This window comes from Pleurodeles waltl, chromosome 2_1, assembly GCF_031143425.1.
Source record: "Pleurodeles waltl isolate 20211129_DDA chromosome 2_1, aPleWal1.hap1.20221129, whole genome shotgun sequence".
Classification (NCBI taxonomy): Eukaryota; Metazoa; Chordata; class Amphibia; order Caudata; family Salamandridae; genus Pleurodeles; species Pleurodeles waltl.
The window spans coordinates 844,857,639-844,884,332 of record NC_090438.1 but is presented as its reverse complement, the minus strand read 5'-3'; the positions used below and the strand labels follow the sequence as shown (position 1 = coordinate 844,884,332).

Here is a 26,694-nt window from a genome sequence, read left to right as displayed (position 1 = left end):
CTTAGGACCTGCTGCAAAGACACAATGTGCACATATACAAAGGCAATTGGAAGCAGGGGATGGCTATAGGATGTGTTGAGATCAGAGCCTGTGAATTGGGGGTTGGCTGCCTAGTGAGCTGGGTACAAGACCTAGTAGAAGGTCTTTAGCTATGTCCTGTGGGACAACTGTTTACAATACAGGAGGTTAGGCACTCTACCAAACCTCTGTGCAATGGTGATATACACAGGAATCTAGCCCTGCAAGTGATTCCATGCGTACACCATTCAATGGCACGTACTTACACGAGAAAAAACTGGGAATGTACAGTCAAATACCAGAGAACTTGTCTAAATTGTGTGTGCGAGAAATCTAATGGAGTAACCCAGTATGTACTGCAGAAGATGATTAGGGAGACTGGACAAGGTTTATGATGCCAAAAGACCCCTGCTTCATAGCATTGCAAGGGTTGGTACGGGAAGAGAGAGTGAGGAAAGCTTCATGACTTTGTTTTTTTTGTTTTTGAGGAGCAGGATGTTCAATTCTGGCCATAAGGCATATGCAAGGAAATAGAAGAGCTGTGATGTAACGGTGTGGAAAGAAAAAAAGGGGAAATGACAAGGGAACGAAAAAAATGAAGACTGCACAAGGGGAAAGGAAAGAAATGGGGCAGGGAAAAAGACGTTGAAATGAAAAATAAAGAAGGGCAGCAGAAGGTTCCTAAGCACAAGAGACTGACTGCCACACACAACAGGGGCTACTGGTGGAGTTATTGTAGTAAATCATAGAGGGCGGGTGATTGGAGAGAATCCCTTGACTAGGATAGTTGCGGCAACATCCTGCAGCAGGGAAGAACGAATAAAAATAAAGTCATACACGGGGAATGAGGATTTCCACTCTTAGTTGGACATGAATGGTGTGTGATATCCAGAAGCATGGAGATACCGTGAAATACGTCATAGAGGATAGGCATAGCAGTACCTGGACAGGTAAGAAACGAATGGTAGGAGCAAAGCTAGGTTTCAATCCCAAGAGGAAGCACTGGCTGCCCCATTTCACAGTCATAGATAGTACAATGAGGTTAGAATGTTTCTCAGTCTTTATCAGAATTTAGAAGATGGGTCTCAAAGCAGGCAGCAAAGAATTTAGCAAATCTGAACAATAAACAATGGTGTGCTGAGCATGAAATTGAATGAAAACGGTAAGCTAGAAGAATCATTTGTGTCAGTTCCTTTCAAGCGCTTGATCTTTTACTCATCAGGGGTATTGTTCCTTTGAAAGCGGGTGGGATGTTCAGACTAATGCATCACTTATAGGAGAGAGAAGATCTCTGCGAGGGAATTTATTTACAGAGTAGATTTGTCAGGGTTAAATAAATGTCGACAAAGACCTTGAGCTGTCGAGGGAGTGACAGTACAGACTGAGTTGGAAAATGCGAATTCAGACCATTCCCTAGACACTTCTACTCTAAGGCGTGGACTGGATAACTGATTCATGTGTATATGTCAGACATTTTGAGCACAGTTTCTCTTTTACTGAGTAGATTTCAGCAGAACAAAGAAGTGAAAACAACTGGCAAAAGGAGTATGCTCTGGCATAGGTCAGACATCTGTGGTGTCACTGTTGTTGGCCAGCTCTGGGTCCAAAGGTGTGCAGCACCACCAGTGGTCAACAGTAAAAACGGAGATACACTCAAGGCAATTGGAACATCTTTGATTGGGGTAAATATTATGAGGACAGAATTAAAATTCCAGCAAAATTCATAACAATTGGCAGTCATGCATATGATTTGCCTGCATTCTGTACTTTTTTGCTGTGTATAAGGCCTGTTAGCGTTCTGTTGGGCTTGTTTCTGTCTGGTCAATAACCTAATCATAGTTCTAAAAACAAAAGCAGGAATTTATGTCACCAAGGTATAAGCACTGGTGAGTGCCCTTCAGAAACACTGCACTAGATATAACATGGCGATTCTGATTTGCTGGCGCTGAGGATTTTATCTTCTACTTAAACTCTAACCAATTATTTCATAAGTTCTCCCAATGTCTACTCTCATAATGAAGCAGAGTTGCTTTGATGCCTCGCATCAAAGGGTGAGAGAAATTATAGCATTTCTCCTTGTTACGCCTACCTCGAACAGGCATAAGATTTTGGGGCAAATCCCTGTCTGCAAATGTTGGTAGATAAGAATTTGTGTCAAAACACATGGGTTTTTGCATTGGATTGCCCATGCACTACCAAAGGAACAATCCCTTGTTCAAAGTAACTCAAAGCAGCACACAGAGCAATATTGCATTACTTTGGGATACTCTCCAAAACAAGACCTAGTTCGTGTTGCATAGTAAATCCCACTCTATCACTTTTGCCAGGTGACACAAACTCAGTTGACGCGTTAGTAAATCTGGGCCAGAGTGCAAATATAAATTCCAAGCAGAAACTGTTGATGGTACAATAATGTAAAATAATAGAAAATAAATCTTAATTAGTAAATAAATCAAAATACATGGTTGGTGTTAGCAGATCATGATAGCTGAGAACTAACTTTTTGGTTATATGACAAGTGTATAGGTCCAAGCGGTAAGGAAAAGGAATGGTGAACTAGCCACCGCTTAGCGAGGTACAGCTGATAAAGCCAACTAGAATAACCATATAATTTTAGGTTACGCATACGCCATTATTGTTCAACTAGCTTGTGACAGAAGAAAAGGCTGCTGGTTCCTTCAGGGTGTTCGATTGCAGTCATACCTAAATCAGGAAAATATCAGGCTTACTTCTCACCACAGTTTATATTCTAGTCACCTGGCAGTTTTCCAAATAGACCAAACGTATTTTTAAGGGGAAATTTCCCTTAGATAAAACCCATCTTGTATTTCTTGCATGGACAGAGAGTTGCATGCTAGAGCAGTATAGGCTTGGGTGCAGGGACATTTTTCGAACTTATGTCATGATTCTTTCTCATCGAAGGTGCAAAGGATTGTGCATTTGGAGGACATTGCAGAAGAATGGTGCCAGCATGTATGAAGATCTGCATGCTTTTATCTGTGTAAATGGTTAGGTGTCCACCCCCTTTATAATTGATTATGGAGCCCCCACTGACATCAGCGAGCTGGCAGCGCATTCAAGTGAAAAACAGAGCTGCTGCTTTGAAATCGCTCTGTGATTCACAGTGCAGGTGGCAATCCACCTGCACTTTTAAAGGGGGTGTTTCTCCCCTCCAGATGGCTGGCGTCAGGGTTCGAACTGTGAGTGTGCCCTCCCAACAGCTTCTTTGCCTTTCCACCCGTGTTTATAATATGGCATGGGTGAAAAGGCAAAGGGATTCCTTCATTTGCATGGGGCCAAACCTCCATGCAAATGAGGGAACACCCTCTGGTGATAGCGCTAGTGCTATATGTGCACAACCACTATCTGTATTACAGAAGGGGCCACACAAGTGTCTGCAGCCCTTTCTTTAATACCGAAGTACCCTCGGGGCACGCAAATGCCAGGACACTTCATAGAATACGACCCCACATCTGACATTTGTTTCCGACCTTTGGACAATCCCACTGTGTAACCACAGTTATATTTGATGTGCACCAACTGAGTTGCAATTTGCTTCCTGTGACAAACAGGAAGGGCTGTGCAAGCTACTCAGTCCTCAAAACAACATGTGATGCAATGCTGCCATTGGATGGTATTCAGAAGTACCTTGTTTAGTACAAAGGGGCTGCTGGCTGCCTCACTCCAGCACATGTACACTTAGGCTGCTGGCCACTACTCGCACTGGCCCAGCCACACACTAATTGCCTGCCAATAATCATGTCGGGCATCCACAGATGGGCATAACTCAGTCAGCAGTGGTATACAGAATGTCACTGGAGGTCCTGCATCACATTCAGCATACATTGGAGTCCTGGTAATCCCTTTATCCAGCAGGGGAGAACTGCTCCTTTGTAATGACATTCACCTGCTCTCTTTGTTTGTAATCCTGTATGGATCCAGAAGCACAGCTCTTTTACCTCCTTTTTGGATTTCAATGTAATAAAAGAAGGACTACTCCTATTATATATAAATACACACACATGTCCGCATGCACGTGCAAACACACATATTCCACAGGTGGTGACAGTGCTTGTGTAATTATGATTAGGTAGGACTTTCCATTGAATCTGCATTTTTTTTGTTTTGCCTATAACCTTGGCACTGTTTGACATATCCCCAGGAAACATTCCAAATTATGTTCATCCACTTTGGGTTCTTCGTGGCATGTTTCCGACAAAAGCACCAAGCACAGGCTATTAATAAAGGGAGGAGCTCCAAAAGTGACATTTTCCTTATTAACTCCCATCAGATTCTTTACTCCTCAGACTAGGAAAAAAAGATGAACGGAATTACACTAAAAGTGGTATGAAAACAAAACTTTACTAAATAAAGTGCCATTTCTTGGTTAATTGTGAATTTGTTCGGAGTTTTCCAGAAATTTCCATTTAAAACGTTTTTTGGTCTGGGCATGAAGAGGCAACATTTTAGAGACATGGACTGTTAATTCGCTGACCATCTCTAGACTCACAAATCCATGGAGAATTTGTTAACCCTTAAAAAAACATAAGGCATACCACTGGATTATGGAGTTTTGTCTTCTGTTTTATATATTCCTGGTTTGCAGTGCTTTGATTGGTTGTCTTCACATAAAACTTATTTGGGTTTGCTACTAGCCAACGAGGTGCACTGAGCTTTGTGCTGTGAAAAATAAAAGGAATAAAAGGAAAAGTGGTGTAGGGGAGCAGAGTGATCACAGGATTCACAAATTCTGTGCTGTTTTTGTGAATCCGAGACCCTCCCTGGATCTGACAAACTCTCCGGTGATCAAGTGTTTGAAAAACCTGAAAAAATACTTTAAAAAAAAGCAATTGTATGCACTGTACCTGTGCTTGGTCAAACTTTGGCAATCATAGCTTTCAGTCGATGTAGAAGTGTATGACTGCCAGCAGTGGGATGAGTTTAGAAATCTATGTCCTGTAGTCAGCCTCTACTGCGCATGACTGAAGGATGCTTGCAGCCGGTTTTGGTCGCCCATGGCATGATGGACAGTTGGCCTAGCCTACAATCTATCCCTGAGACCAACCCCTGCTGTGCACGCTCACAGCAGGCAGGGTGTAGGTGCACAAGCACACACAATTTCTTTAATCAAGGATTCAACAATGTGTGTAGCATGTCTCTGTCACTTCTCTTCTTCCTATGTTTATTCCTAAAAATGAATAAAACGTATAAAAAGGTTTGGATTAACATACCATACATTTGATTTAAATAACATAACATTTGGTTTTAAACTTGAAACTCAATAATTAACAATGTGCAATAACCGTATGTATCATGTTTTTTATTTTAACATTTTTAAACACAATTTTAATACGAGATTTGTGAGAATGTGTACACCAAGTAATTACATGATAGAAAATGCACAATTAATTGTACATAAGACTGAATAAAGGAAGATGCCTAATATTTCAACGAAATGCATAAACGTATTTTTACTAAAACATTCCATTACAGAAAGAGCTTGATTTGCTTTCGAATCAGTGTGTTATTTCAAGGAAGCTTCCATGAGTGCTTTAAATTTCTCAATATCACAGCCATCCATTACAAAGGCTTTATTCTTCTTCTTGAGGTCATCTATCAGATCCAGGACCATCATCCCACGTGCATATTTTCCTGAAAGCTCTACACTTACAGCACATTCAATGTGGGATGTGACCGTGGCTGAATCAATGGCAGCTGCCATGGCATATGAATCACATGACACAAAGCCACACCCACCAACAATAACCTTCCCCTCCTTTTCACTTGTTCTTGTGTACTTTAGACTGTGAGCATAGATCTTCTTTATAAAGTTTGCTTTTTCTGTCCCCATGTTGACCCACTTGTCATACCATTCCTGTAAAAATAAATAAAAAATTTAACTTTTATTATAATGTGCATGGTTTGAAATCTCTTAATCACAGAAGGTAAATACATTTTCAGTTCTAGTGTATGTTTGTCAGGAAATAACCCAAAATGTGCCTACTCTGTAAATAAGATAAAATGGTTGTCTGTATGCTGGAGGTGGTGTACTGAATAGCATGTGAGCGGAAAAGACTACTATTTCCACTAAGCGAAAGAAGGAATACTGCATGCATTGTACTATTAAACAGCTGCAGCAATCCATTTTTTTCGTAAGCAGAGCAGTGCCCATGGATGTGTAGTCTGGAAAGGGAAGTGTTGGAGCAGAAGTATGGAGCGCAATCTGACTGAGAAGATGCGGACTGAAAGTGGGAGGGGTAGCAGGAGCAGTGTACTAGATTGTTGGAGCTGTGTGAAGTGCATGGATATTGTTTCTGAACAGGATGATCATAGAAAAAAAACAGAGGAAAAGTTGTAGGTGGACAGCTTAGACTAAGTAGTGGTGTAACATGGAGGAGAATAAAGAGCTAAAAGAAGGACAATTGTTGAGACACTACTTGAAGGTGTATAAGAGCTTAGGTAGGGTGCAGCACTTTCAAGAACTTCTAAAGGTAGGTGCAAATCTGCATTTTACAATGGTGGATAATGAGAGGTGTAGGAGCGTTGGAGGAGGGACTAGCTGAGAATAGAGGTGAAAGGGTATTATGGCAATTTAATTATGACTGAAGTGCATTGTCTGAGCTCTTACAAGCTAAAGAAAAAAGGGAGGCATCTTCTGTCTAATCTGCTCAGGTAGGCAGGAATTGAGTCATGCAAGAACTTAGATTCATAAGAAGAACCTGGCTTGGGCCCGTGGGGTAAAGGAATGTCAATAGTCATGCTGATGAGGGCATGACCAAAAGGAGAGAGGGGAAACAATCAACATCACTGGTATGACGGTAAATTAAAAACGTTTGTCAAGGGGAACTTGAGAAAGTTTATGTGAAAGGTTGGGTGGGCAAAAAATAGCATATTTTGGAACTTCTTGTCACAACTGCAGTCACCGAGGAACATAAGGATGAGGGGCAGCAATAGTGACTTCATTTGTGAAAAGAAGAACCATCAAAAACTATTCTTTCTGCCCAATGTATGCCAAACCACTCATCTACTGCTTCAAATAAAAATCATAATCGTCAATGGGAAACATTACAGTATGATGATACAAAGCGAGAAAGGAGTGAGGACTATGAGCAATAAGTTCCAGGGTGGTTGTTAATTGGCAATTAAGGCAACAGTTTTTTCAATAGAATGCTTGACTAAACCATGAAACTGCCCCTTTCTGGTGAGTGCGAAGTTGACATAATTGGTTGGTATTGATGGTGGTTTAATAGTCAGCATCTTTGGCAGTAATCCAGTTTTCATTGATGACAGCGATATCATGGAGGCATGACAGTCAAGGTAATCTACAAAGAAAGGTGTCTTGCAGACACAGTGGGTATTTCACAATGTGTTCCTTGCAAGGTATTATACAATTCACATGTCATTGCCAGCTTCTGGTGTTATCCAAGTTTACACCTGAATTGTGCCCAAATAACAATACATTTCCCAAAATCATAAAAAGCACAGAATAGTGAAAATGTGTAGAGGAGAAATACTGGTAAAGGTTTGAAGAGCGATGGATTGATTAAAATTCTCAAATAAAACAGAAAAAGCTAACAAAGTGGGGACTGGTAAGGTCATACTAAGCCCAGAAGATGTGAAGGTAGTAGCAACCAACAACTAAGAATTTAAAATGTGACTGAACTCTGAATGTGTTTAAACACTGGGGCATCATCGGTGGTGGCTGGGACTAATGGTCTTGAGTCACTCGCTTTAGGACACGCATTGGATCCTTGTGTTCTAACACAGTAGTGTGTTGAATATTGACTCTCATTAGATGTTTCCCATATTGTGAATAGAAGGATCCTTAGATAAACTGAATTTTGAGTGGTCAATTTAGCAAAACACCTTGAATGCAGCGGAACTATACTTCTTGCACACAAAAACATGAATACTGGAAAGATATCCCCACAACTACATCAGCTCGTAATTATACAAGATGAAAAAAGGAAACTTGATTATAGTTAGACTATTTCCCAGGCCTCCAGAGTCCACTAACTGTGGCTCCACGTACCTGGCCTGAAACAGAAAACTGTCCACCTAAGTCTCCTTGACTCTACAGGTAGAAAAGGACGAATAGTGAGATCCTGGCTGAAGAGAAGTGCTGTAATGTGATTTGCGGTATAGCACATCATAATTATTTAAATTACATTAAAGAGGTGAGTGCACTGCCAGATTACAGCGTACACACTTTATTAATGTTTCAAAATATATAAATATGTTAGTAATACAAAATGGAAATTAAATAATACTAGGTCAATAGAACCAAATACGCACTAAAACTGATGTTGTAAGGCAATACACGAGTAAAACCAGTTACCCCTGCGTATGAACACTACATATTGTTCTTGTAATTTGAAAACCTGGCGCGTCTCTTGGAGCTACAAATAGTCTTGCTATCTTTCCTCTGATGGGTTATCCGGTTAAATAGAGCTTTGACACCTGCTGATATAATGTGCTTTATAAGTTTCAAATTTCAATTTCGTTTAATTGTTAATTGACGACATGAAATGCAGCAGATATTTACAGCTCCGGCATGCCCTGACTTCGTACATATAAGATCTAGAAGATCTGCCAGTCTTTGGCCCTATAGAAGCAATGGTACTCATAGATGAGCTGATGGTATACAAGGTTTCAAACTTCAATCATTCACTGATAAACAATTCAGTAGATGCGTTTGATCGCTTGAGGGAGGCATGGTACAGGGATTTGGGCTTATTGACAGGTGACGACTGGGTCCTCCCAGTTCTGACTCATACAACTGAAATATCTACACAGAATATATCACACAAGGGCTGAACCATATACATTGGGGAATATAGACACATCGACTTGTCTGAGATGTGAGGTATCAAGTGGCAACTGGCTAAATAGTGTGTAGTCATGCCAGAGAATGGTGCCCTTTTGGGAGGGTGTGCTAGCATGTATGGGGTGTGACCTGGAAGGGACACACCCCAAAGAGCCTAAGCTAGTTCTAGTCCATGTGACAGAAGACATAGATTGTAACAGATATGAAACCACGCTGATTTGGTTGAAACTTGGGTCGGTGAAAAAGGATATAGTCAAAGCATGTAACTGGTGTCACTACAAGGGAATCCACTTGGACTGGAAGGGCATAATGATGTAAACACAAGATGAAGAGGTTATAGCTTATGGCAACTACTCACATGACTGGAAGAGGGCAGGGAGAGAGAGCAACAGTAAACAAAAGTGAAGATGATTGTATGGTGCTCAGCTATCTAAATGTATGACAATTGCAAAATCAAAGTAATCACAGAGCAAGAGAGTAGCTCCTGTGAGACGTTTGTGGGAATAACCTCATTCAAAACACATTGCAGTGGTCTCTGCCTAATTGTAGATGACTAGTTGTTGGAGCTGACAGCTTAGGGTGGTCATCTACCAACTTTTTCCCTGCCTCCCTCCACTTTTCTGAAATAGTTTTTCCTGGTTTTAGGACTCTGCACACTTTACCACTGCTAATCAATGCTTAAGTGCATATGCTGTCTCCCTTAAACATGGTAACATTGGTTCATACCGAATTGACATATTTGATCTACTTGTAAGTCCCTAGTAAAGTGCACTACTTGTGCTTAGGGCCTGTAGATTGAATGCTACTAGTGGCCCCCTGCAGCACTGGTTGGGCCAGTGTGTGCAGTTTCGCTGCCACTTCGACTTGACATTTAAAAGTACTTGGCAAGCCCTAAACTCCCCTTTTTCTACATATGTCACCCCTAAGGTAGGTCCTAGGTAACCCATAGGGCAGGTTGCTATGTAGGTAAAAGGCAGGACATATACCTGTGTGTTTTATATGTCCTGGTAGTGGAAAACTCCTAAATTCGTTTTTCACTAATGGGAGGCCTACTCCTTTCATATGCTAACATTAAGGATACCCTCATATACTGTTTGAGTGGTAGATTCTGATCAGTAAGGGGGAAACAGGCCATGTTCAGTATGGCCAGAATGGTGATAGGAAATCCTGCTTATTGGTGAGGTTGGATTTTATATTACTGTTTTTAAAATGCCACTTTTAGAAAGTGAGCATTTCTCTGCACTTAAAATCCATCTGTGCCTTACAGCCTGTCTCCAATCCACGTCTGGGTTGGCCTGGTTGACAGCTCCCTTGTGCATTTTACACAGACACCCACAAAGGCAGGATACTAAATCACACCTGTACTCATCTGCATATTGAATGAGTCTTCCTGGGCTGGAAGGGTGGAGGGGCCTGACACTTACATTTTAAAGGCTAGTGGCCTGCCCTCTCAGAATGGACTGCCAAACCACCTACTGGGACCCTGACGGACAGACCTGTACTGAAAGAGGGCATTGTGCACTTCAAAACCACTCTTTGAAGTCTCCCCCACATCAAATGCTTTTTTGGGTATATACACTGAGTCCTTGACCCCACCAAATCAGACACTTCTGGACTGGATTCTGCAAATTGTCAAGAGGAACTGCCTGGCTGCCCAAAGGACTCACCTAGACTGCTTTGCTGTGAAGGACTGCTGCCTTGCTGTTGCCCTGCTGCCTTGCTGGCCTCTGACTTTGCTGAGAAGTGCTCTCCATGGGCATCATTGAGCTTGCCTCCTGTTTCTGAAATCTCAGGGCCAAAAAGACTTACTCTTTTCAAGGAAGCCTGCCGGAAAATATGTATAGCCTGCCCAGTGATGAGGAAATTGGTGCATCACCAAACCAGAACCACGCAGCCCGGCTACCCAAGTGGAGATCGAGCCCGCACTTGCATTGCAACCAGGACTTTGACGCACAGCCATACCGGATCGATGCACAGCAAAGCCGGAAAGACACAACTCGACTTCTTGAGTGAAGAATCGGTGTACCACTTGCCGTGTGACAGAAACTCCGACGCATTGCCCACCGGTTTGCCACAGTGCCTGTGACTTCGTCCCGCACGCCAAGGACTTCCACGTATCGTCCCTGTGAGTCAAAAGACCCAGCATTGCAATGAGAATCCAAGTCTGCACGCCATAAATCAATGCAAAGCCCTTGAAGCATGGGAAGAAACAACGCATCGTCTGTGCAGCATCAGGAAATCTGATGCACACCTTCCTCTGCGGTCTCCATGCATGTAATTTTGGCACAACCCAGGTACTTTGTGCACACAAGAGACAATCATTGATTCTTAAGGACTTAAGACTCTTCTTAACATTGCAAAAGTGACATTTCAACTTGTGCTTATCAAATCTTGTTAGTTTTGACCTTAATTTGATCAGGTAAATATCTTGTATTTTTCTAAATCAGCGTGGTGTATTTGTGTGGTGTTTTCAATGTGTTATTGCATGATTTATTGCACAAATACTTAACACATTGCCTTCTAAGTTAAGCCTGACTGTTCAGTGCCAAGCTACCAGAGGGTGGGCACAGGATAATTTGAATTGTGTGTGACTTACCCTGACTAGGATTTTGGTCCCTACGTAGACAAGGGTGTATACCTCTGCCAACTACAGACACAATTTCTAACACAAGTTATATCTTCCAGGGGGATGCTTTGGTTTAAACTTGTATATTCCCTACAGATAGCTCAGAAAACAAAGACAAGAAGAGGAGAAAAGAGTGGAAATTGTACTTAGTGGGTAGTGTAAATCCTCTGTTTAGCTGTAAGCCTGAGCGGAACTCACAGAGTTACAAAAAAACTCCACAAGATTCTTCGGGATTCTATGAACAGGCAGAAATAGGCACATCATGCTGTTCGCACTGTGATTTAGCCCCAGGAGCTCATTCCATACTGAAAAATCAACAGAAACAGCACCATGTGGCATGCCAGAGGGTCAGCTTCTCAAGTCGATTTTACTGCTGCTCAAGTAGACTATCTACTTGAGCTGCAGCTTTCTGACAGTGAATGGACAGAACCTCCTGCAATCGCCCTTGTTGGAGAAATCTCGTCAGGTGCCCTCCTAGTGACCTAAAATCGTGCTAGGGAACACCAAATCTCACTCACCAACTTATAATTTGTGAGCTACACATGAGAGAAAACTCTTCCATGTTCGGTTGTCGGAATTAGTCTCTGCATTATAAGCATAATGGAGAGTGGCCAAAACTCCGCCAACTCCACCGGCGAAGCAGAATATATTGCTCACCCCTATTTTGGAGTTGCCAGTCCTAAGGAAAATAATTTGCAAGTAGCTCAGGCTATAAACATGAATCACACCAGTACTGACAAAGCACTTAGGGCCATACCTATGGCCAAGTGAAGCAATTCAGTAAATTGCCTTGTTGACCTACTCTGGGTCTCAGGGAAAGGGCATGAATGTGATGTATTTATCCTAATATGGCGCATTCCTGTCCTTTCCAATGTTCTAGTACACAATGGGCTGCCTTGCACCAATGCAGGCACCCTTGCACCATGTAGGATTGTTTTTGTGCAGGAAGGGGCACATTCCTGCACAAAAGCCATCCCCTGAGGCATATTCCTCTTTCTATGTGTGCTGCAGAATGCAGCACACATAGAAAGAGGACGTAACAGGGAAAAAAAATATATTTCTCCTTGTTACGCCTTGCCTAAGGTGGCACAGGTTTTTTGGTGCATTCCCAGGTTTACTACTTCTGGTAAATATAGGAATATGCCAAAATCATTGCACGTTGTGCAAGAACACCCATGGAATGCCTCCCTGGGGCAGAGGAAGGCAACGCAGTGATTTGTGCTGCATTGATTTACTCAGATTTTTGAAGCTACTCAGATCCACACAAGGTGGCCTTACATGGCTACATAAATCGAATTTTTCAGTTGTGTCCCTTTTGCACCACATTGCGTGGTGCAAGAGTGACACAACAGGGCTCATAAATATGCCCTTTAGTGAGCACAACTGAAAAAAATATTTGAATACAGCACGAACATAAAAAAATATAAGTGCCAGAACCCTCTCCAGGAGATCCACCCAAGTGCAGAGATTCCACTCCAGGTGTGGAGAATACTCTCCAGGTGCAGAGATTACACTCCAGGGGTGGAGTGGAATCTCTGCACTCGGGGCAGAATCTGCAGAGATGTCACCCTGAGTGTGGAAGTAAAGATACTACTCACAAATTATGTTTGTGAACACAGTAAAGTCGTAACCTTAGACTTTTGGTCCAGTCTAAACTTAGACCAAAAGTCTAAGTTTACCTTTGTGAATCGGGCTCTATATAAACATATATTTGGAAAACCACGTGGTATGCACATGTTACTGCAAGGATATTGTCATTGCACCCCTTCAGATTGTCTTTGTGCTGGTAACATGGAGGTGAACGTAAGAAGCTGAATGGTTGGGGGAATTTACATCCACCTCTAATAATGGCTGGAGATATAATCTGAAACAAATAAGTAACCAGAATTCTGTAACTGGTGCAATTAAATATTTCTACGCCAAATATGAAGGCTACGTAGTTTTGAATCCACTTCAAGTGTCTTTCATTTTCTACCAGGCACTGCCTACCTCTTTATCTCACTTGTGCTGGTTCTTGGTTTTTCCCTTTGTGGTGTTTTTCTGTCCTTTTCATTTTTCAGCTTTGTGTGGTTTTCCCTTTCTAGCTCTCAGTAAATTTCTGATGCAGAAAAACAAATGTCAGTTTCCAAAAATGAGTGCCACCACCGGCTCAAATTAAGCACTGCTCAGCAATTTTCACAACAGTTTCGCTTGTAGGTCCTGATTTAGAGTTTAGCAGACAACTTACTCTGTCACAAATGTGACAGATATCCTTTTTGCCTTATTACAAGTGCATTATATACTGTAGCACAAAGGGCAGATAGGATATCTGTCACGCTTGTCTCGAGTAACCTGTCTGTCAGACTCTAAATCAGGCCCTAATGTTGACTGGAAGGCAGCTGTGAGGCAACAGTCTACCTAGGTACCCACTGGCATTCTGAATATTAGAACATTTGATAATTTCTTCTGATACCTGAAACAGTATCCTGTTTCCGTTAACCATTCAATTAATTGCACTGGTGTACCAGACACCGAAAAAATATACACAATGGTGGTCATTATGACATTGACGTTGACTGTTAAAGTGCCCGTAATACCTCTAACAGGCTGGCGGTAATTACTGCCAAATTAAGACTATGGCGGTGAGAACTTCCATAGACAGCCAACGTACCACACCATCCGCCAAGGCGTTAACACCACGCACCACGGCGGTGGCCACCAACAGCCAGGTGGAAGGCAAGGTACCGTCCACCATATCATGACAATTCAATCCGCCATGATTTCCGGGGCGGTACTAACGCCATCAAAAGCCTGGCGGAAACACATCACAGAAGACCAAAGACTCACCAACAGAGACCCCGAGAAGTGCAACGCTTCCATGGAACCAGAACTCCAAGTCTTCCCGATGCTCTTTTATGCCATGCTCCACCTGGAACACCATCGCCGAGGAAAGACGACAACGGTGAATACAGCCACCTAGCACACAAGGGAGGGAGGGAGGAAAAGGAGAGTAACACACACATGCACACCACACACCATTCACACACACACCATACACACAACCAGCTGCAGACGAAAAACAATGGCACAGGACACACGTCATAATAATGCAAGAACTACACTAAGGAAGTACTGAGAATGTATTGAATGGGAACAGCCACCATGTGAACCAATTGGATAACAAAGAGATATGTACAATTGTCCAGAAAGGGCCAATGCCCAGTCCAAAATACAAAGGGCCCACATGGCCACCGGGCACAGTTCAAGGCCCAACTTGTTTCCTGACAACATCCGCACAGAACTGTGCAGGGGCATCATTTTGGAAGTGGGCAGGCACCTCAGGGGGAAGAGGGTGGGGGCACCTCAGCTGAATTCGGGAAAATCAGTTGCTGGGGAGTGCAAGGTCACAGTCTCTCAGGTGGGGTATTTTCCCACTGGTTCTGGAGGGGGCTCCATGCCCATTACTCATTTCTGGGGGGTGCAAGGTCACAGTCTCTCAGGTGGGGTATTTTTCTACTGGTTCTGGAGGAGGCTCCATGCCCATTACTCATTGCTGGGGGGTGAAAGGTCACAGTCCCTCAAGTAGGGAACTTGCTCACTGGTTCTGGAGGGGGCACCTTGTACAGCAGTCCCTGGAGGGTGGCCTACATGTCCTCTGCTGGAGGTGAGGGATGCATTGTCTCAGCTGGAGGAGAGGGCTCCGTGACCACTGGTGGTGGTGTTGGTACCCTGCAGCCTCTGCTGGAGGTGAGGGCTGCTGTGTCTCAGCAGGGGATGAGGGCCCGTGCCCACTGGTGGTGGTGGTGTTGGTACCCTGCCATCCTCTGCAGAGGTTGAGGGCTGCTGTGTCTCAGCAGGGGAAGGGCCCTCCTGGGAAGCCTCTGTTGGAGGTGAGGGCTGATGTGTCTCAGCTGGAGGTGAGGACTTCGTCCCTTTCCTGGCTGGAGGTGAGGGCTTCTTCCCTTTCCTGGCTGGAGAAGCCTTCCCCTTCCTGGCTGGTGGAGTGGGATCCTTCCCCTTCCTGGCTGGTGGAGTGGGATCCTTCAGTGTCTTGCCTCAACGACTAGGAGGTGTCTCCACTCTCCCCGTGGACTGTTTGGCTGAGGAGGTGGGCTGGCTCTTACAGGCAGGATGGGGGGAGGAGGAGGGAAGAGGTTAAGGTGGGCAAGGAAAAGCTTCTCAGAGACGATGGGGTGGAATGAGGGAGGACGGTTGGGAGTGGAGGTTGAGGAAGTGGTTGTTGGAGGTGTACATCTGCTGGACTTGGGTGCGGTGCATGGGCAGTGTGCTGATGTGAGGTGGATGGTTGTTGAGTGTCTGAGTGCCTACGTTTGTGTCCTTTGGGGGGACAGACAGGGTGGGAGAGGAAACAGGGGACGTGTGGATGGATGTTGTGGAGGTGTCTGCCAGTGAGGTGTGTGTGCTGCTTGGTGTGGTGATGCTGGTGGTGGATGTTGAAGCGGTGCATGCAGGGCTCACTGGGGCAGGGCCTGAGGTGCCTGGGGCGAAGGAGATGCCCACCCTCCTGGTTGAGCGGGCATGGGCAACTTGCTGTGGGGCTAATGGGAGGGCAGTGCTGGTACGGGAGTGGCGGCTGTACCTGCAGCTGGGGTGGTCACAGAGGTGTCCGCCACCACTAGTGAGCTCCCATCGGAGAAGGAATCAGAGTCTGTGTTGTCAACTCCTGTCTCTGCCATGGTGTTCCCCTTGCCCTCCATCCCACTGTTCCCTCGGTGTCGGTGGACTCTGCCTCCTCGGTCCTGTGGGATGCAACTCCCTCTGTGGCCGGTGGCCCTGCTCATCCGCCAGATGATGTTAATGCACACATGAACATGTTGACAGAAGGAGAAAGGGGGGAGAGAAAGGGAACATTGGGTCAATTCCAGCACCAACATCACAGTTGGCATACACAGAACCGTCACACACAGGGATCAGGATTGAGCACTATGCATTGCACTGGCATTCAATTGGCTAGATGCTACAGAGAGAGGAGGGCCAACCACCACTAACTGCACCCCTCCTGGGACCCACTTAGCCATGTCTGACATGGAACACAACCTAGCTAAGTTACCTGGATTTGCCATACACCCATTACCCTTGAGCTGGATCACGCTCCAATGTCTGACCTGCCATTAAAGGGCACCCACTAACTCACACCCACCAACCAGATCCCGTGCCACCTACCAATTGTTGTAACGTCCACTGTACTCACCCCCTTGTAGTTGCTGTGATGCCCTTAAGCGCCCATCCAGACCTGGGTAGGCCACCGCCAGTATGCGGGCCATCAGGGGGGTCAGGTTCCAACGGGCACCCCTTCCTCGTAGGGAGGCCATCCCCAGCTGGGCCTCCGCGGTCTTCCATGCCCAGCATCTCAGGGCCTCCCACCTTTTCCAACAGTGGGTGCTCCGCCTGCTGTGACCCCGAGGGTCCAGACATCCTTGACGATGGCACGCCATAATCCCTTCTTTTGAGGGGTGCTGACAAGTAGAGGTGATACAGATTGGAGGACACCATTACACATACAACCCAGCCTGCCACACATATGGCCCACCAATCCCATTTCTATTTCCATTGGCACACACAGCACCCAGCGCCCACCATGTAAACCACCACAAGGCATTTCCCCCTGATGACACAATGCTTGCACACACATATCCATGCATCCTTCTCACATCCATCGTGCCCAAGATACACTCACCTGTTGGTCTGCCGGCCCATACAGCAGTCCATACTGGGGTAGGACCCCATCCACCAGTTGCTCCAACTCCATCGAAGTGAAGGCATGGGCCCCTTCCCCATGGTAGGTTCCAGACACAGGTCACAGCAGCACACGCAGTATAGGTGTTGTCCTGTGGAAAGTCAGGAATCAAGTGAGAATTTAAATAGAAAATGGCGGTCACGTCCGCGACGGTGTACACCGTCACTGCCGGCACTGATCTCCCATGTCACTGCCAAGTATCCTGGGTCAGTGCATGAGGCCTTTGTCTTGAGAAATAGCAGCATCCCAAATGTGATGGCCCAACTACAGAGGCACTGGGTGTGGCTAAAAGGTGAGCCAGAGTCCCCACCCACTGTATGTCAGTGTATGCCTTCAGGTGTTATCCCCATAGCATTGTGTAAGGCTAATGTTTGTCCCTCAATACTTGCAAGTGACTCTGGCTACCCAAACCTATCGTGGCTCCTGACCCCTGTGAGGAATGCCAGGACAGTGGCTGAGAACCGTTATAATGAGGCGCATGGGTGAACAAGAAGAATAATTGAAAGGACCTTCGGCCTCCTGAAGGACAGGTTTAGGTGCCTCTATCTGACAGGAGGATCCCTGTGCTACCCACCTGGGAAGGTCTGCCAGATAGTAGTGGCATGCTGCATGTTGCACAACCTTGCCCTCAAACGACATGCGCCTTTTCTGCAGGAGGATCAGACTTGAGATGCCCGTGTGGCAGCAGTGGACTCTGAGGACAGTGAGGATGAGGAGGCACAGGATGAGGATGTGGACAACAGGACATCAGTTGTAAGTCAATACTTCCAATGACACACAGGTGAGACAGTGGACCTGATCATTGCTTTGACTATGATTTCATCTGTGTGACTGTAGCATTTTGGCATTCACTTCCTTTGCATCTCAACTTACTGTCTCCTTTGGCTTGTAATTGTACAGATGTTGGTGATGTGACAACAGTGTTCTGATGTGATTACTACAGACAGTTACCGGTCATTAATTGTATGCTATCACAGTGGTCAGATTATTTGCACAAGATGTGACTGTTCCCCTAAATGCACATTTTCAACACATAACATACTATCAGTCAAGTTGTGTTCAAGGGTGTTCATTGTAGTGCTATAAAACTGAGGGAAAAGTGCAATGGAATGGGGTGATGGTAGAGGAAAGTCCAGGGTTTTGTTCCAGTCTGTTTGTAGCACAGGTCCAGTGTCCAAGGGGCCAAAGAAAGGGAGCAAAGGCAGTTCAAAGTGGACAAGTTGATATGGTGGGACACAAGGGGGACAATCAGGAAAGTCTCATTTACTGGTGGTGGTCTTGGTCTTGGCAAGTGTCTCTGGCTTCTGTCAGGGTAGCAGGGAAAGTTTATGGGGTGGTTCACCTTCTGAAGGGGGAGGGGTGCTGGTGGCCTGTGGGTCCTCTGGCAGAGCCTCCTGCCCACTAGCTGCAGCAGACGTGGAGGGATGGTCAATAGACTGGCTAGTGGTAGTGGCCCGCTGCTGTGCTGTTGATTCCCTCATGATGTTGGCCATGTCTGCCAGTACCCCTGCTATGGAGATCATGGTGGTGTTGAGGGCCTGCAAGTCCGCCCTGATCTCCTGATGGTGTTCCTCCTGCAGCCGCTTGTTCTCCTGCATGTTGTCAAGGGTCTGGCCCATCGTGTCCTGGGATTGTCAGTAGGCCCCCAGGATCTTGGTGAGTGCCTCCTGGAGAGTCGGTTCCCTGGGCCTGTCCTCTCCCTGATGCACAGCAGTCCTCGGGTCCCTGATTGTCTTGGAGGCGAGGTGTGGACCAGGGTCCCTTGACAGGTGGTCACGCTGCTGATTGACATGTCCTGGGGACAGAGGTGTGGGGACGCTGGGTGGGTGCTGTGGTGTTGGATACTGATGGGGGAGCCTCTGTGGTGGAATGGGAGTGGGCTGGGGTGACCGACTGTCCAGTGGTCCCTGATGGGCCAGGTTGTTGATCCAGATCCAGAAGTCCAGAGTTACAGTCATCACTGGGGGCATCTTCTGTTGGGGGACTGGATAGTCGTGGCACTTCCTCTCTGCTGACTTTGGCTGGGGCACCTGCGGGGATATAAGTGATGTATAAGGCTTCATGCCTATGACATATTATACATCCCTAGCTTCCCCTCTATCATTGTTGTTTCCCTGCCACCTTTGATTGTGTATGGTGATGTATTTTGGGATTGTTAGTTCCCCATGCTATGCATGCTTTGGTGATGGGTGTCCATGCAGGGCTGGGAGGGCTGTCCATGCATTGGTATAGCATCCAGGGCTTGGCATTGGGCTTAGTCAGATGTATGGGTGCAGGTGCAGTGCGTGGGATGGAGTAGAATGATGGGAGTGAGGGTGAAGGGGGAGATGGCATGCAGGTATGGGGGGTAATAAGTAGTAAGTATTGACTCACCAGAGTCCAGTCCTCTGGCTACTCCAGTGAGTCTCTCAGGATGCAGGATTGCCAAGACTTGCTCCTCCCATGCTGTGAGCTGTGAGGGAGGAGGTGGGGGTCCACTGTCAGTCCTCTGGATGACAATCTGGTGCCTTGCTGCCACGGAACTTACCTTCCCCCATAGGTCGTGCCACCTCTTCCTGATGTTGTCTCTTGTTCTTGGATGCTGCCCCACGGCGTTCACCTTGTCCACGATTATCCTCCATAGATCCATCTTCCTGGCAATGGATTTTTGCTGTACCTGTGCTCCAAACAGCTGTGGCTCTACCCTGACAATTTCCTCCAACATGACCCTTATCTCCTCATCAGTGAAACAGGGGTGCCTCAGTGGAGACATCAGTGTTGTATGGTGTGTGTTAGTGTGAGGGTGTTGTGTAATATGGTGGGGTACGTGAGGGATGTATGGGTGTATGTGGTGTGTGTGTCAAGTTGGCTCAGTGGTCTTGGTGTCAGTCTGATGGCAATTGTTTTGATTTGTAATAGGTTGTGGGTAATGTGGGTGTGTGTTTTATAGTGCTGTTGGTAGGTGTGTGTGGTGTGCGTATCAGTGTAAGGTTTGTGTTTTTGGTATTGGCTAATGTTGTGTGGTTTACTATTTGGGTGTCCATTCTGAGCGCGCTGGTGTGTACCACCAATGGTTTAGCGCTATTGAATGTCCGCAGTGGTGATAAGTTTTGGTTATGATGTAGTGGTCATTGCTTTGTTGGCGTAACAGTATGGGTGTTGGTACTGATAGTTTAACACTGACCTTTGGGCTTGCAGATTTGTGTATGTGGCAGTATTCTGTCAAATTGGTGTGTTTGTGTCATAATATGTTGAACTGATATTTGCCACAGCGATGGTATGTTGGCGACCGTCACCGTGGCGTAAGCAGGCCAATGTCATGATGAAGGCCAATGTCTTTTCCTATACTTTTCTACCAGGGGCACCTTCATGCTCTGTTAGGGCTCCAAATCACTCTTTTGTAGTGAACTATTGCATTTTGTCTCTGATCACTACAGAACTGGTCCCAGTTCATTGATACCCCAACAACCAAACTATGAGCTGAACGGAAATTAGGAAAAAAGGGAGGACATGTTAATGACATAGCTACTAAAAGAGCATAACTTGGCTGTGACATTATCTTTTCCAGAAGTGTCATGGAAATGTAATCAATAACATGTATAACATGTACACTAATGTATTACTGTAAATGTGGTGCATCAAAATCATATCATTCAAGGTACACTCACAAGTAGAAATGTAGAAAGTTATATGCATGTTTGATAATTACATTTACTGATTGAAATATAATGCATGTATGTATTTATATTCAATGTGCTGGGACTATGGCGTGAAGGTTAAATGCTATATAATCAGTTATTTTCCAATTAATATACTTATGAGGAGAAATGCTCGTATAGCCATGTATTCAACTGAATTGAATTGAATTGTTTGTTAAATTGACCTACGTTAAAGCCTAAGCTGTTTTTCTATGCTTACCTTTCAATGTGGAGTTTTGCTTGTGTTGAATTGTATTTGCAGGTGTGTCTGCACAAGTCTACAGTTAATGAAAGGCATAATCTGAGTTTTAGATAAAGGGGTATGGAAGGATATGTTGGCAAGAATGAGAAACACCAATGAACGGATGAGGTAGAAATAACTCCTTTGTGAGCTCCTGTACTCAGGAGATACTCAAGGTCATCCTGATGTTTGGTTCATGGGATGAAAGTGACCTAAGATCCATGGATAGTATTAAAAGGTGTAGGCGACATCATATTGTGATAGTCTGCTAAGTCTGGTGGTGCTCATTGTGAGATATTGTCAACGCCACTAAGGGAATAGGGACTTTGGGCCTGATTTAGAGTTTGGTGGACGGGTTACTTTAACACAAAAGTGACGGATATCCCGTCTGCTGGATTATGATGTTCATAGAGTATTATGGAATTGTAATGTGCAGATGGGATATCCATCACGTTTGTAAAGGAGTAACCCCATGTGACAAACTCTAAATCATACCCTTTATCTTTGTGTGAATGTAAGGCGATTGGTATAGTGGATATTAATGTGCACAGTGAACCTATGCTAATCTGAATGATATGTCGCAGGTCGAGGTTTCATTCAAAGTGTTTGATACTCTTGGGTGACTTGAATCTGTTGATGTTTTAGTGGAGCAGACAAAGGTTGTTGTATAGTATTTTGGTTTACATGTGTGATGTTGAAGAGAGTGTATGGATGCAGATAGTAAAGGAAGGTGAGCTGCTGCGATGAGCGAGATTGATATCACAGTGTGCTGCGTTGGTGTAGGTCAGTTGGTGTGTTGCTGTGCTGCTATTGGTTGTGGACGACATAAGGGGTCGTGCAGCGATTTGTTGTTACTGCTGAACAAGGAATTTTGGATACAGGGTTACTTCTTGATTCTACTGTAAATGAGGCTTTTCTGTGATTATCAATATTTGATTGGAAAAATTGAGTTTGAAGGTGATGCAAGACTTGTTTAGAGGAGATGTGCTTATACCTAGCAGATAGGGAGAAGAGGCACCTCCTGAAGATACCCCCGGTCATTACATGGCAATAAATGTAGGGCTCCATACATGTGTTTGGCTCAGTTAATGGCACAAGATCACAGAAAATGAAGGTGCATTGAGGTTTCCATGATATGGCACATTCAATTTGAAAATTGTTGAAAACCTGAGAAGTGGTTTGCACGAGGTGAAACTACCTCCTAAACCTGCACAACGCGAGGCAATTAGGCCCAGATCTATAGAGGGCTTGTGCCCTTCCAACAAATGCTAATGTGGCGTTGGAAGGGCAAAAGCATTGCACCATATTTACAAAGTGGCGCAATGCTTGCATTGCGCCACTTTGTAACCCCTTGCGCAACATTATGCCTGCGCCAGGTATAATGTATGCAAGAGGGGGTGTTACGGCACTGGGGGGGGGGCAAAAAATGGCAAAAAGGACTCTATGCAATTCCCTTGAATCATTTTTATCTGCATTTTTTTAATGCCTGCTAACTGCATGCGTAAAAAAGTGGCTCCCATTGATTACAGTGGCTCTCTGGGTGCTTTGTAGGATTCGCGTCATCATTTTTGATGCTCATCCTGCAAAGCACTGAACTAGCGTAAAAAATTATGACGCTGGTCACCCTAACTAACGCCATTGTGTGCCGTATATTAACTGCTTGGGTGCCCAGGACAAGCTGGTCTCGCCCTCAGCAACGGTTGCCCGGTGCCAAGGACCAGACCAGCTTGTCCTGCTATGGGCCATAGCGCTCCCCCCAATGGCCAAGCACCCCCCTCCTCTGGGCAGGGATGGAAGGGAAATCGCTTGTGAGAGGCATGAAAGGAGAGGAAAGGTCTTTCCTCTCCTTTCATGTTTCTCTCAGCATTTGTGCTGCCCGATCGCGTTGCGATCGGGGAACAGAAATGCCCACTAGACACCAGGGATTTTTCTTTTTTTTATACATAGGGGGAGCGGACGCTTTTGTAAGGGCCGCTCTCCAGCGAGGCAAAACATTTTACAGCCATTTCTGCCCCCAGGAGGAGCAGAAACCCCTAGACACCAGTGCTTCTTTTTTTTTGTTTATATATTATTTGTTATATGTGGGGAGTGCCCCTTTAGGCAGGGGTCGCTCCCCTGGGGGGCAAATTGTCTTTAGGCCATTTCTGCCCCCCTTGTATTAGGGGCAGAGATGCCACTAGACACGAGGGATTTTTTTTTTTTTTATATGTATACATAAGGATAACGACCCCTTGGGCAAGGGGTGCTCCCCGGGGGAGGCAAAATATTTTTAGGCCTATTATAATTAGGCCGATCTGCCCCCGGGGGGACAGAAACCCCTAGACACCAGGGATATATATTTTTTTGCTTATATATATTTTTTTATATGTGGGGAGCGACCCCTTAGGCAAGAGTCGCTCCCCTGGGGGCAAAATGAACTCTAGGCCATTTCTGGCCCCCTTGGGGGCAGATCGGCCTATTTTTATTAGGCCAATCTGCCCCCAAGGGGGGCAGAAACTACTAGCCACTAGAAACCAGGGATTTTTTTTTTGTCAGTTTCACGTGAGGGTGTGACCCCTTAGGCAAGGGGCGCTACCCTGCGGGGCAAATTTATTTTAGGCCATTTCTGCTCTCCCCAGGGACTGGTGTGTGTGTATGGGTGTGTTTTGTTTGGTGGGGCAGCCCCTTAGGCAAGGGTCGCTCCCCATGCGGGCACATTACTGTTGGCCATATCTGCCCCCCTTGGGGGCAGACTGGCCTATTTTTGGATGGCCCATCAGCCCTCAAGGGGAGCAGAAAGCCCACCAGAGACCAGGGAAGGGTGAGGGTATGGCCATACACCCACCCCAAATAAATGGGGCCAAAGTTGTTCTGCCCACCAGTGGGCAGGTGGGGCAATTACCAAGGGGGGGCAGAAAGTCTACTAGATGCCAGGGAATTAAAGAAAAAGTGTGTATGGCTATCATACCAACCAGTATGGGCATGGTTATGCCCCCACCCCAACTGAAGGGGGTAACAGTCTTTCAGCTCTCCCCCGCACACTAAAACATCTTATCCCATGCAAGCAAGAGGACATTTGATTATTTTGGGTTTTGGTTTTACATTTGGGCCATGAGAGCTTGGCTAACTCTCAAAATCGTCCCACTTGGAATGGTGAGGGTTGCACTTTTTGGACTTTGGGACACTGCCATGAAGAAAAATCCACAAGACCTAGACACATCTGAAAACTAAATATCTGAGTGAGTCCAGGATGGTCTGCTTCACATGCACCCCCACACCATTGTCATACCCACAATGCCCTGAAAACCTCCAACTTTGCTGGAAATCACACATTTTCCCCACATTTTTGTGATGGAACTTTCCAGAATCGGCAGGAATCCACAAAATTCCTGCCACCCAGCATTGTCTCATCTATATGGATAATAATTCTGCTGCACTTGTCAGCCTAACAATGTTTTTTTTCAAACTGCCCTTTTGGACCCGCTTTGGTTCCCCCTCAATTTAGACCTGTTTTTGGCTCTTCCCTGTCACAGGCACTTGGCCCACCTACACAAGTGTGATATCATTTTTACCAGGAGACTGAGGGGAAAGTTGGGTGGTAGGAAATATGTCCCGGTGCGGTGATCCCACAGAGAAATGTGGGAAAAATGTGATTTTTAAGCTACATTTGAGGTTTGCTGAGGATTCTGGGTAAGACATCATTGTCGGATTCACACAAGTCACACCTCTCTGGATTCCTTCGGGTGTCTTGTTTTCAGGTGCAGTGCCACTTTTCATAAATCTGCCCCTTAATGCTTGGGGATGTGCTGATCGCTCCAGAAAGAAAGAAAAACATAAGAGTAGAGCCCCAAGAGCTGTGCATACCTATGCTGATGCTAGATGGGATGCTGAACAAGAAATATGGAGGACTGATATGATTGATGGAATTAGATTGTATGTAGAATTTACAAGCAAACCATTTGAAGGAGAGAAGGAAAAGAATAGAAACTAGAAAGAAGGATGGAAAGCATAAAGAACCAGTTGATATGAGTGAGGTTAGTGAAAGCGATATATTATTGTCCGAACGTCCATCCCCGTGCAATGAGGCTCGAGGAAAGTGTGGAAGGGGCACAGGTGGTAGTGGAAAAGTTTTTTTGGGTATTGCCCCGGCAAATATGACTCCTAGGTCTATGGGGGTCACCCTGGCTAAGGAATGTTATGAGCCAAGAGGAGAAGGTTCAGGAATTCATGCTCCAGTTGATTCTTCCCTGAACACTGTTGGTGTTCTGACTATCACAATTACTGTTGGTCCTGTGGTCCCTATGTACAAACCTGAAGACCCTGAAAAAACAACTTATAATGTGGCTGTTCCAATTGCAGTTGGTGGATCAGGCAAAGTTGCAGCAAGTCCTGATACTAGAGAATTTGTTCCTTTAGTGCCATCGCACATGCATACTCCATGTGTGGCGAGTGCAGATTCGACATTTTACCTTTCAGATGTACTTCTATAGGTACTTACCAGAGAATGCCAACTACTGGAACACCATATGGAGCCGCTTTTAAATCTCAGTAACGATGCCCATGGAGATGAAAATATACCTCCAGTTCTTGGAGTAGCACAAACTCTTAGTGGCAAGGAAATAAATGAGCGGGGGGAGGCTTTTAATGTGATAATTCTTCAAGGGAAAGTGTGAGCATGGAGTTTGGTCAGGGAACAATTCAGTCACTAGAGAGAGGGAATTTGGTAGATGTGGCAAAATAAAGCTTAAAACTAGACCAGATGATTAGTGAGAATCTTGAATTGTCTAGCTTAGGCACTTATCATGAGAATGAGCTTATGTTCATGTGTAACAACATTACTAGATTTGCAGGAAAGGTTTATGACAAGCTAGCGGAATTATCTTAGAGATATGGGGTAGCTTTAAAGAGGGGTTATTATGTCTGATGTAATGAAAAAGATATCACTAACATAAGATTTCCAGGGATGAAAACACAAATTAAAGAACTGATTCAAACTGCAAAATATCAAAAAATGGAATGAGTGGGATAAATGGGAAGCTTGATAGATGAGAAACAAAGATAAAAAAAAACACAGGGGAATCACCTCCTTTAGTGGGAGAGGGGCAAGCATCAACTTTCCGGTTGAGAGAAGTGCCTGGTGAAGGTTATGTATATATATGCCTTAAAGTGGAAGTGAGCTTGCATTAGTCACTAATGACTTCCTAAAACTGAAACAAAAGCCAGTGAGTGGTACAAGCAACTTGAGAGATTTGAGAAAATATCACAGATGTTGTAGGTTGATTTGAATAATCTGTTTGACATTGTGGTACCAAGTGACTTGTTGGGCAAAATGTAAGGTGTCTGCTTAGTGGCCTGCATCAACGCCACAAAGAAGTCTGGTGAAGAAAGGTCCTTCCCATTGTTGATAACATTTTTGAAGTCAAAGGTATTACCCCAAGATATAGATTGGATCATTGATCGGGAACCCAAAGAATAGATTCATTTTATGTCAAGGTTTGTGACAGGATTGAGACTTGAGAAACGCACAATGATTTAACAACACTTGATTTGTTGGCAAAATAAATCAGTTGATGAGATCTTGAGGTATGC

General features: G+C 45.0%; 1 protein-coding gene across 3 annotated transcripts in view; it reads right to left on the bottom strand.

The window, feature by feature from the left end:
- Positions 1-5,330: 5,330 nt before the first annotated feature.
- LOC138269392 (pyrimidine-specific ribonucleoside hydrolase RihA-like) overlaps positions 5,331-26,694 on the bottom strand; it is a 359,115-nt gene continuing 337,751 nt past the window's right edge. For 2 of the 3 annotated variants that reach the window (XM_069218793.1, XM_069218791.1), the window contains exon 6: positions 5,331-5,893. In XM_069218793.1, coding sequence (XP_069074894.1) covers positions 5,543-5,893 — 351 coding nt within the window. In that variant the 3' untranslated portion in view covers positions 5,331-5,542. The remainder of the gene's footprint in view (positions 5,894-26,694) is intronic. The other variant, XM_069218792.1, reaches the window with a different exon arrangement.